At 39.7% G+C, this 12,086-nt stretch overlaps 2 protein-coding genes and 1 pseudogene across 4 annotated transcripts in view; 2 read left to right on the top strand and 1 right to left on the bottom strand.

Annotated features, from left to right (window-relative positions):
* The window catches only part of LOC307161680 (uncharacterized protein), a 484,934-nt gene that overhangs the window by 141,976 nt on the left and 330,872 nt on the right, over window positions 1–12,086 (bottom strand). The window lies entirely within an intron of this gene.
* The window catches only part of LOC307161656 (sucrase-isomaltase, intestinal-like), a 33,711-nt gene continuing 22,003 nt past the window's right edge, over window positions 379–12,086 (top strand). For both annotated transcript variants that reach the window (XM_079876524.1, XM_079876523.1), the window contains exons 1-9: window positions 379–518; window positions 5,286–5,367; window positions 8,228–8,319; window positions 8,399–8,519; window positions 8,656–8,765; window positions 8,851–9,002; window positions 10,077–10,248; window positions 11,117–11,216; window positions 11,471–11,583. In XM_079876524.1, coding sequence (XP_079732650.1) covers window positions 5,310–5,367; window positions 8,228–8,319; window positions 8,399–8,519; window positions 8,656–8,765; window positions 8,851–9,002; window positions 10,077–10,248; window positions 11,117–11,216; window positions 11,471–11,583 — 918 coding nt within the window. In that variant the 5' untranslated portion in view covers window positions 379–518; window positions 5,286–5,309. The remainder of the gene's footprint in view (window positions 519–5,285; window positions 5,368–8,227; window positions 8,320–8,398; window positions 8,520–8,655; window positions 8,766–8,850; window positions 9,003–10,076; window positions 10,249–11,116; window positions 11,217–11,470; window positions 11,584–12,086) is intronic.
* LOC307161269 (frizzled-1-like) lies at window positions 6,036–7,043 on the top strand (annotated as a pseudogene). Its single transcript has one exon. The product of its transcript is annotated as a frizzled-1-like (transcript).

The following is a 12,086-nucleotide window of genomic DNA, read 5'->3' as shown; positions in this document are numbered from 1 at the left end:
ATCAAACCTAGTACTAGTGAAAGCTACAGTAATGCCTGGCAAACATGAGTTTGCTGTTTGATGTCATCAAAGGCTTTTTATTGCAACCTTACCAAACACATTGTGGTTATATAAGTGAGGTATTATCATAGTTTTGGAGACTTTCTGATCTCAAGACCCAACTAACCAATCATTTTAGCACACATATTTTGGAGAAAACCCTTTTTGTATCATCTATTACACATTTATTTGTGTAGTTTAACTGCAGGCAAAGGTATTTTTTTTTATTTTTTTTTTTACCAATGGGCATTATTGCCATTATTTCACATGATCAATGTTTGTATGCAATATGTAATACACAAAAAGTGTATAGCACAAAAAGTCTTAGCCAAATACGAAGAGTCTGGGTCCATGAGGGCAGAGGGCAGTTTTTCCTGAGAGTAAATATCTACAGAAATCTGCTGAGCTTCAGTCTTCAGTTGAAGACTTTACCAGAAGATTTCATCTCTAAACATACCACGGACACACAGAGACTCCAGGTAATACGTCATTTTAAAACAATATGAACAGGTAATGTTAGTGTTAATGTGCCGTTTAGAGCTCAAGCAGAATATTCATTTAAATGTGATCACATGGGTTTTACAGACACGTTTTTATTACAAATAAAAACATCTCTAGATTGCAAAGGAACTGAAGGAAAGAATGTCCTTTTTAGTTTCTTAATATTGGGAAAACATTGAGAGAATTAATGAAATATTGTATAGTAAAGCAAGGTGTTTTTTTTGTTTTTGTTTTTTCATGGAACCAGATGAAACTCAGAACTTCCTTGCTAGTCCAAAAAACGAGACCAAGCTTCCCAAAACAACTAGTTTCTGATTTAGTCTCAGTATGACGTCATATCTGCAGAAGATCAAAACCCACTTTTACATCATTGCCTCTTTAGCTCCGCCCACCGATTCGATCATGTAGTTGGTTTTTATGCAGATGCTCTTACTAAAGCAACAAAATGATAGAGACACCTCTGAGGATAACAAGATGTTGTGCATTCTTTGCATTGCATTAAGCGTGGATCAACGTTTTTTTTTTTTTTTAACAAAGTTTCAGATTGTGTCAGTAAGACACAAGCTGCATCCCAATTTGGAGGCTGAATACTTCGAAGGCAGTGGAAAGTAAACACTAAAGTAAAGACAACTCCAACCCACAACCCACAGCAACAGTGTAAAAGTAGCCCAATTCCAGGCTTGACAACACTGAACCGAGTGTCTGTAATTGGCCTGGTAGCTTTGCGACACCTGACAGCAGAGGTTTGTGAGGGGATTTTAAAAAGAGAAATGAAGCAGGAAAGTTTATATAACAAGGTTAGTTGTTCAGGAAAGGAGGAGGTGGGAACTGGTGAACATTTCAACACTTTAATAATAAAACGAAAGTAAAAGCAGAAGACCTCAGACTGCCACACACACATAAACAAAACATAAAGTAAATGTCCTGGCCTGGTCCTCTCTTGTCCTTCACTGTCGTCGCTCCTCCTTTAATGCTTCCGAAGCTCCTCTGTGAGAAACTCAAGACCAGTGCGGTGGGCAGGTGCTCAGCTCAAGAGTCTTGCGAATTAGCCTGCAAATAATCTAAAAAGAGGCACCACAGTTTTTCAAAAGTCCTTAAAGAACCAGTGAGTGACAGTCTGATTTTCTACAATTTAATGCAAGTGTACAAAACAATAGTTACAAAATGGCAGAGGCTGCGTTTGTTTGAAACAAAAGAGAGTGAATCCTTGATACTGGATGGCATAATCAAATAACTGTACACAAAATACTGGGGTTTCCAGAAGCATCTGAGGTCTCTTCATTCAATTCACATCCCAGGCGTGCTCAATCGTGTAGCCGATGAGCTCTCACTACAGACTGCGCTTCCGGGAGAATGGAGACTCCATCCCCGCTCGGTCCAACTGATTTGGAGACGCTTTGGAGTTGTACAGGTAAACCTGTTTGCCTCTCCGGACACGTCACATTGCTAGTTGTTTTACTCCCTAACCGAGGGGCCCCCTTTGCACGGACGCGCTGGCATACAGTTGGCCACGGGGCCCACGCAAATATGCATTTCCCCCAGAAAGCCAATTTGCACAGACACTATTCAAGGTTTGGGAGGATGAGAAGGTCTTGCTAGTTGCGCCCTTTTGGCCCAACCGGACCTCGTTCCCAGAACTCATGTTCCTCACGATAGCCCCTCCCTGGTGCATTCCTCTGAGGAAGGACCTGCTTTCTCAGAGACGGAGCACCCTATGGCACCCGCGTCTAGACCTCTGGAAACTCCACGTCTGATTTCTAGGAGGGGATGCGGAGGACTTTGGTGGTCTACCCCAAGTCTACCCCTCTACGAGGTGCCTCTATGCGTTGAAGTGGAACTTGTTCGTTGAGTGGTGCTCTTCCCACCAGGAAGACCCCGAAGATGCCTGATCAGGACTGCGCTTTCCTTCCTGCAGCACGGGTTGGAGCGAAGGCTGTCTCCTCCACCCTGAAATGTGTATGTTGCCCCTATTGCTGCACATCACAATGCAGTGAAAGGTGAGTCTATAGGACAGCACGACCTGATCGTCAGGTTCCTGAGGGGTGCGAGAAGGTTAAATCCTCCTCACACTCTCTATACCCTCTTGAGACTTGTCTCTAGTGCTTACGGCATTGCAGAGATCCCGCTTTGAACCTCTGCAGTCAGTTGGGTTAAAAATCCTGTCTGTGAAGACAGTTATCTTGGTTGCATTGGCTTCCATTAAGAGGGTAGGGGAACTGAAAGCATTTTCAGTCGAAAAATCGTGCCTGGAATTCAGGCCAGCCAACTCACATATTATCCTAAAACTCTGACATGGATATGTGCGTAAGGTTCCCACCACTCCCTTCAGGGACCAGGTGGTGAACCTTGAAGCGCTACCCCCGGAGAAGGCAGACCCAGCTCTAGCTTTGCTCTATCCCATCCACGCTTTGAGCCTGCATGTGGACCAAACGCAACCAACTCTTCGTCTGTTGCGGAGGCCAGCAGAAGGGAAAGGCTGTCTACAAGCAGAGGTTAGCCCACTGGATAGTGGATGCTATTGCACTGGCGTATCAAACCCAAGGCGTGCCTTGCCTGCTCGGGTTGAGACCTCACCCTTCTAAAAGTGTTGCTTCCTCCTGGGCGTTGGCACATGCAGATATATGTAGAGCTGTGGGCTGGGCGACAACCAACAGGTTTGCTAGATTTTATAGCCTTCATATTGAGCCGGTATCCTCCCGTGTACTCGCCTCAAGTGACCAGTAGCGCAGGGAACCCGCTCAATGTCAGCTTGCTGCGCCATTCCACTGCTATGGACCGGATACGTGCACTTATTTGCTCCAGTGGAGCACAAACCCTGTTGAGTTCCTCCATCACCCTCGGCAGTCAAACGTGGCAGAGCGTATGATGCCAGGCCTAACACTCGTATGAAGTGCCAGTCCATATGTGTAACTTCCACATGATATGTGTAACTTCCTCCCAACGTGCAGGATGTGGCTTCCGCAACGTTCCTTTTCTACTAGAAAGGGCACGCTTTCCCAGTGTTATCCAATAGCGGATTAGGAGGCTTATGCAGGGCGCTAGAAGGGCCAGCAACAGTGGCGTTGAAAATAAATAATAAATAAAAGAACATGACTTTTCTGTCAAAATATCACAGCTGTTCCAATGAATAAATATCTCTATATCAAGCAAATTGGTCTTTCCCCCTTTTTTTTGTAAATTCCCTCCAGAAAGAGAACTTTCTCGAGATTGGAATTGTCTTAAAAAAAAAAATCTTGTCGTCACCGACGCGCAATGAATTTTGGGGCAGGCTAGGCTGCGAAGGATCTACTCGTTCTTTTCTTTTCAGTCTGAGGAATGAAGGACGCATTTGTAGTCCACATTCAAAGGAGTTTTTGATTAGAACAGTCTTTATTGCGCCGCTGTGGCACAAACGACCTTCGAAAGATGCAGCCTCTGAATTGGTATGTCTTTCAGTTATTCTGCTTGTTAACAGCAGGTGTACATCAGTGTTTCAATTTACTCTTCTTTTCTTTCACTATCAAGTGGACTATGTTAGTAAATTAATGTAGGGAATAGTGAATGAGGACATAGGGTGTGATTTGGGACAGTCTCTTGAGTGTAGATTTTGAGCGCTGTTAATTCACGGTATATTCCTGCAGGCTATTTTCTCAAAAACGGCGAATATTACCCAGAATGTATTGTTTTCTAAATGTTATGTTACTGTCAGAATTTGGCAGGTTTTTTGGTAATGCTTTAGATTACAGCCTGGAAAGTACTGCATAATTAAAGCGATTTTAAAGTGTAACTTTCTTTAATTATAGTGTACCAATAAAGTACTTACATGTAAGTATAAGGGAACAATATGTAATAGTTTGGAGAATAAAGTGGTAACAACCAGGAGAATTAAACATTATTTATACTATAAGTATTATAGAACTAAGAGGTACATATTATACTATTATGATACAACAATCTTACATTTGGGAGCAAGTTAGGTAACTTTTTGAAATAATGGTATACCAATACATACTGTATAGGCTTTTTAAATGGTAATACTTTAACACTTAAATGCCAGTACTTTCCGGACTGTAATCTAAAGCATTACCATTTTTTATTTTATTTTTTTACTGCAAGATTTTACTATGCATATTTGCTGATGACAGCAACAATCCTCCATTCATTCAAGGTGACTCTGGCATATTCAAGGTAATTTTGATTCCAGCAACTGCTCATGTTCTCTTTCTCACATGCTGTTTACACAATGCTTACACAATCACATTTGTGAAAATGCTTAAACAAAAGGTTCATAGTGTCACAAAGTATAAAGTTTCAGCATTAAAATTAACAACATTTTCATTGGAAATTGTTATCCACATAATACTGACTGAAAAATATAATTTAAAAATTAACATGAATCTCAGAATTCATATGCGTTTTCTCACTTTTCTTCCAATGACAGCAGCACTCAAAGTGCATGAAGTCCACAAGTTTGTGTAAAACCTGATGAGCATGTTCTCTATTATAACAGAAAGAGTGGGTACAAACTATACAAAAACATTGTTTGTACAGGAAGTGAGAACATGAGCAGGTGCTGGATGGTACTGATAAACAAACTCCCCTCCAATATATAAAATGATAAACCTTGGCCCCACATCGCATCGTCCAGACATTGACATTGACATTGACATACTGAACTGGTTCGTAACACAAAAATACATAATTGAACCATGTAAACTTTGTAATAATTTTTTTTTATGTATAATTCTGTTTTAAATTCAATACAGAGTTCCAGTATTCTTTGAGAAACAATGGCAGTCTGGACTGTCTACCTGTCTCTCTGTCTTTTCGTAGCTTTGACTGCTTCAGGTAAGACCATTATTCCACTTTTCACATCATAACTGTTATTTTAACATGAATTGTAGCACACCTGGGACACTGTAATGACTAATCAGAAGCCAGGAATGGAATGATCTAATACACTATGTGCATGCACTAAACTAAACCTGAATTTGTCTAAGTATTAAGATTAGCATACAAAATGATTACAATATAACAATAAAACAATAATTTCATCATTATATCAGCTAAAGTTATTTTACATTTATTTATATTATTATTTTTGTTTATATATTATTATATTATATATTATTATATAATACATCAGCAAATATGCCTGTTAATCTGTAGTATATTATTATTATTATTATTATTATTATTATTAGCAGTAGTAGTAGTAGTGCAGCTATTGTTCCTTTTATTCTATTAAATAAGTGTTTGTTTGAACATTTGATGCTGATGTTAGTTCTTCATCATTTCAGAATTTGTTGTGTACCATTTTACGTTCCCTATGTTCATGTGATTTATGCAAAGCTGTCCAATATGACTATATCTAGCCTATAATAATAAGTTATTGATATCATTATGCACAAAATAATAGCCATATTTATTTGATGCAAAGGAAAACAACAATGTGTGTGATAGACATACAGTCTGTTCCATAGAAGAGATACACAACCAATGTCATCTAGACTAGCATGCCTGAGATGAGCGCGCCCGTCAACCTGATACCACCGTACCTCAACTACCGCTTTCTGGGCAAGGAGAACTGTGGCGCGCCATGCGAACCCAAAAAACTCCATGGGACGATGTACTTCAGCAAGGACATTTGGATACATTTGGATACATTTGGAAATTTGCTCACTTGGATTGGGATTTGGTCTGTTTTGTGCTGCGCGTCCACTTTATTCACCGTCCTGACTTATTTAGTTGACATGAAGTGTTTAAGTTACCCGGAAAGACCCATTATATTCCTGTCAGGGTGTTGAACGATGGTGTTCACGCTTACATCGCCGGATTCTTGCTGGAAGACAAAGTGGTTTGCAATGAGCAGTTCGATAATGAGTTCAGGACAGTGGTTCAAGGCAGCAAAAAGGAAGGTTGCACCATCCTGTTCATGATGTTGTAGTTCTTCAGCATGTCCAGCTCTATCTGGTGGGTCATCCTCACTTGGTTCGTCGCGGCCGGGATGAAATGGGGTCACTAGACCATTGACGCAAATTCGCAAGACCATCAGCATCCTGGCGGGGGATCAAGTGGATGGAGATGTTCTCAATGGCGTTTGGTTCGTGGGGATTCAGCAGCGTGGATGCGTTCGTTCATCCTGGTGCCGCTGTTCATTGGCACCTCGTTCCTCCTGGCGGGCTTCGTGTCTCTGTTCCGCATCAGGACCATCATGAAGCACGACGATACCAAGACGGAGAAGCTGATGGTGATCAGTGTCCTCTACACAATTCCGGCCACCATCGTGATCACATGTTACGAACAGGTCTTTCGGAATCTGTGGGAACAGGCATGGAATTGGTGCCGTGTACCGCATACAACCCGCAGATGAACCCGGACTTCACAATGTTCATGATCAAATACCTAATGACCCTGATCATGGGGATCATGTCTGGATTCTGTACATGGTCCAGAAAGACGCTTAACTCATGGAGTTCTACACGAGACTGGCACACAGCAAACAAAGAGAAAATACTGTGTGACTGGTATAAACCAACTGCTTAGAGCGGCTATATATAAATGAACTAAATTAATAAAATATTTTACAACGAAAATGAACCATCATTGAACTTACTTAAGCTGGACTATGATGCTGTTTTCTTCTAGATCTGCTGTACATCAGAACAATCTTTGTTCAGTGATGGTTCATTTTTGTTGTAAAAAAAGTTATTAATTTAGTTCATTTATATATGAAGAGCTCAGATGCAAAAGCTTCTAAGTGCCATCTGAAATGTTCTTCTAGAATGATCATTTTTATCAAGCTTGTGTATTTAAGTTCAGTAATTTCACTTAAATGGCAATGAAAATTACCTATGAATTTTCATTTAAGTGAAAAATTTCAGATGGCACTTAGAGGCTTTTGCATTTGAACTCTTCATATATAGAAGCTCTGGAGAAAACCGTGATGTCATCGTCCAGCTCAGTTCAGTTCTCATATGATGGTGTCAGTGCAAGCAGATCAATAATATTGTTGAATATTAAGTGTCCCCAACTAAGCAAGCCAAAAGCCAAAGGCAACAGTGGCAAGGAACCAAAACTCCATCAGGTGACAGAATGGAGAAAAAAACTTTGGGAGAACCCAGGCTCAGTCGCTCAGTTCTCCTCTGGCCAACGAGCGAACAGTGTATGATTATGACTCAGCCAACATTACAGATCAGAAGTCAGACTGGATTGGAACATTCAGAATATTTATCCAGTTCCATCTGGATGAAAGTCGTGGTCATCATGCCGGTATAGGGACGAGTTTGTTAAGGATCTGTGCCACTGATGTTGTATGGCAGTAAGCCAGTGTTTGATACCAAGAAATTGTACAACAGTTAAGGGTTTAAGGAAGGTGTTAAGATTAAGTTCAGGAATGTGATTAAAGACATTAAAGTTTAAATAAATCAGATATTGGACTTTTACATTTGCCATGCAACATGTAGTATTAATATATAATTTGTATGTAATACAAGGTACACAAGAATGTAAATATGTACCTTGAAATGCAATGTCGCTTTGGATAAAAGCGTCTGCCAAATACATAAATGTAAATAATTTAATTACTGTGTGATCACAAGTGCATTTTATTTGTTTTTAGCAAAGAAACTTTCATAAATGATTTTCTCTCTTTTTATCTTTTGAATTATATCACAGTGGTCATTTTTCCCTTTGTCCCCAACTTCAGATCCAGGTTCAGATGGAGACATTGTTCCAGAATGTCCCAACATTCCACATGGCGAGAGAGTGGACTGTTTCCCAGATCCCGACGCTTCCCAGGTAAACTGCAGTAGATATGGCCTACATTCCACACAAACCCCCAGCATACTTTGCTAAATCTTACTGTGCGTCCTTTCAGCAAAAGTGTTTGGAAAGAGCTTGCTGTTGGAGCCCCGTGAGTGAGGCTAACGTCCCCTGGTGCTTCTTCTCCAAACACCACGGCTACAGCGTGGTCAGTGAAAGCAAGCCTGACAGCACACGTGAGTTCAGCCTCAACCCAGATGTTGTGCAAATAATCTACTTTCCATTGTGCTTTGAAAAGTTTGTATTTGACCATGTAACAAGTAGAGCAAACAATTCACCCAGACCTCATGGAAAATGTTTGTTTTGCTATAGATATTGAGGCCAAGCTGACTAGAATGGATGCTCCATCTCTATTTGGAGCTGATATTAAAGAGTTGACCTTCTACGCTGAAATGCAGACAGAAAACCGCCTTCGATTTAAGGTCTGTTTGAAAACTGACGTAAATAGGAGAGGCATCATGGCAATGTAAAGACATCTATAATGGCATGCAATGTTCTCTTTGTCAGATCACTAATACAAAGCAAGCCAGGTTTGAGGTTCCTCATGAGCATGTGCAAGCGCCTTCCATCCCTCCCACCAGACCCCTAAAATATAGACTGGAGCTGATCCAGAAGCCCTTTGGACTGAAAGTTTGGAGAACATCTCCTGAAAAACTCCTGTGAGTGGGAAGCTCTTCCTTTTCACACACAGATCATACACTATATTGCCAAAAGTATTGGGACACCCCTCCAAATCATTGAATTCAGGTGTTTCAATCACTTCCATGGCCACAGTTGTATAAAATCAAGCACCTAGGCATGCAGACGCTTCTACAGACATTTGTGAAAGCATGGGTGCCTCAGGAACTCAGTGAATTCAAGTGTGGTACCAAGATAGGTTGCTACCTGTGCAATAAGCCCATTCGTGAAATTTCCTCATTAATAAATATTCCACGGTCAACTGTTAGTTATAACAACTTGGAAGCAATTGGGAACAACAGCAAAAAAGTGAAAAATCACATTAAATCACAGAGCGGGGTCAGCGCATGCTGAGGCGCACAGTGCGCAGAAATCACCAACTTTCTGCAGAGTCAATAGCTACAGACCTCCAAACTTCATGTGGCCTTCAGATTAGCTCAAGAACAGCGAGTTTGGTGTGGAGGAACTTGACTGGCCTGCAGAGTCCTGACCTCAGCCCGATAGAACAGCTTTGGGATGAATTAGAGCGGAGACTGGGAGACAGGCCTTCTCGTCCAACATCAGTGCCTGACCTCACAAATGCGCTTCTAGAAGAATGGTCAAAAATTCCCATAATGGCTTATGGGCTTATGGTGGCTTTTTTAAAGAGATGTTAAAGAAAGCAATGGGCTGCTGCTTATTGGAAGCTTATGCAACAGTTTGCATCAATCTTTTTGCTAATGAAATTATGTTCAACCAACAAACTAGATTGAGTTAGAGGAACTTAATAATTTGAAGCATAAACGGTTGATTACTCAAAAAAAAAAAAAAAAAAAAAAAAAACCTGAAGTTGGAATCAATTAATCTGATCTATTTCAGTTAACATCAACAGCTAGCATAGCACATGCTAATGTAACTTATTTAGCATGTAAACTCTTTTAAATGTCAAACATAACAGTATTAAATATGTTATAAAATAAACATAAAATAAATGTTCTTGGCAGGTTTCATGACATGACAGGTTTCTGTGCGTAATCTTCCTCTCTACAACACCTCTTCCTCTCTTGCCCGATCAGGTTTGACACAACCATTGGGCCGCTGGTTTTTGCTGATCAGTATCTTCAGCTCTCGGCTAAACTCCCCTCTCACAACATCTATGGACTTGGAGAGCACGTCCATCAGACCTTCCGCCATGACACCAACTGGAGGACCTGGCCTATCTTCACAAGAGCTGCTTTTCCCAATGGCGTGAGTCATAGCATTTAGATCATTTGCACAAACATTTTCACTATTCCAAACCAGTGTGACTTTGGGAAATGTCTCAGTGAAATATAAAGTTTTAGATATGTTTTTAAAGAATATCCTGGCCACTCTTAGGGACTGAGGATGTCAAGCTTCAAAAAGGAGCAGTTCACAACTCATGCACCATATTCAAAATCTTCCGGAGTCATTTGACTAAAAATGAAAGTAAACCGGATCATTGAGTCAGTGAGCTGAACTCCAGAACTGGATCAGTCTGATTCATGAATGAATCGTTTAGAACAACTCACTACTTAGCACTACTTTTCAAGGTTTTCAGTGAATAACAACTTTAAAAGACTTAAAATATAGTGCATGATTCGAATGTACAGCTTTTATAATACTTTTATGGTGACTTTCTTGTTGCTTTAGAGCTCAACAGCCCCATTTCTCATTCTCTTTTGTTATCTGTTTTGTATGTATATGTGTGTATATATATATATATATATATATATATATAGTTTTCCCGAAAAGAAATTAAATGAGTAAACAATGACAGAATGGAACTTTTCTTTTAATTCTAATTAATCTGACTCTTTTATGGTATAAGCAAATGCAATCTGGTTGATTTAGTCATATTAACTAAATGTTGATGTGAATGAACCAATTAATTCAAACATTTCACATGAAGAACATTTTCAGGTTACCTAACAAAACAGTTTTTACAGTGCATTGCCAGTGCGATTATTTATTGTGTAGGATTATCCTGCAATTTGTGTTTCAAGATCATGACAAATACATTTCCCAAACTGTCTAATTAACTGATTAAAATGTTTTAATTTGCCATTACAAACCTTGATGTGTTTTCCTACCGCAGGGCCCAGACAACCTGTACGGCCACTTCCCCTATTTCACATGTCTGGAAGATGCCAGTGGCCAATCCTTTGGTGTTCTTCTCATGAACAGCAATGCTATGGGTAAACAGACTTGAGTAGTTTTATTGTCTCATTGTGATGGCTTTTTTATTTTATTTTATTTTTTATTGCTGGTCAAAAACACGAGCTTTGCTGTGGACTAAATTCATAATCTTTAATAACATGATTTGTGATGTCTGTGCACAGCATGTATAGTGCGTTGTGATGTGTTTGTGTGTTTGGAATGGCTGCTTTTGTTAAAGATTAGTAAATGAGAGCAGTTTAAGTTATTTATGTCGGTTCTTGTCTGTGTGCAGAGGTGACTATCCAGCCGGCTCCAGCCGTAACCTACCGGACTATTGGAGGGGTTTTGGACTTCTACATCTTGCTTGGAGACACACCAGAGGCAGTGGTGGACGAGTTCACACAGGTGAGCGGAAATAGAAACACTAGTGACTCTTGTGGGTGGAATTGTAAAGACTTGGAAATGCTTTTTCGTGTTAGACACACAGAATGGTGGACAGTACACATGCTAGGACATGTGGCAAGAACGAATAGGGTCATTTGCTGATCTTTCTGGTCATTTCTCCGCTTTTCAATCGGATTAAAAGCAAAAAGCTCATATTTTAAACACATATTTTTAATAAAATACTATAATTTATTGTACAAAAATACTTGATTCTTATTGGTCAGTCATAGTATTTATAGTATTTTTGTATACTGACCACAAAAAAATATTCTATTATAAATTCTAAACATTTATTATATGTTTATTTTCCATTCAAATTACATCGAAAATCTGAAATGCTTTATTGTGATTCTGGTCATTTGTGGCATTATGTGGCATTCTGTTCAAAAGTTTTAGTGAAATAACCACTACATGTTATGTTATTAATTACAAATATTATAAATTACAAGTTACAACTATTATGA

This window comes from Squalius cephalus, assembly GCF_949319135.1.
Source record: "Squalius cephalus genome assembly, chromosome: 7".
NCBI lineage: Eukaryota > Metazoa > Chordata > Actinopteri > Cypriniformes > Leuciscidae > Squalius > Squalius cephalus.
This window is presented reverse-complemented; position numbering and strand designations above follow the sequence as displayed.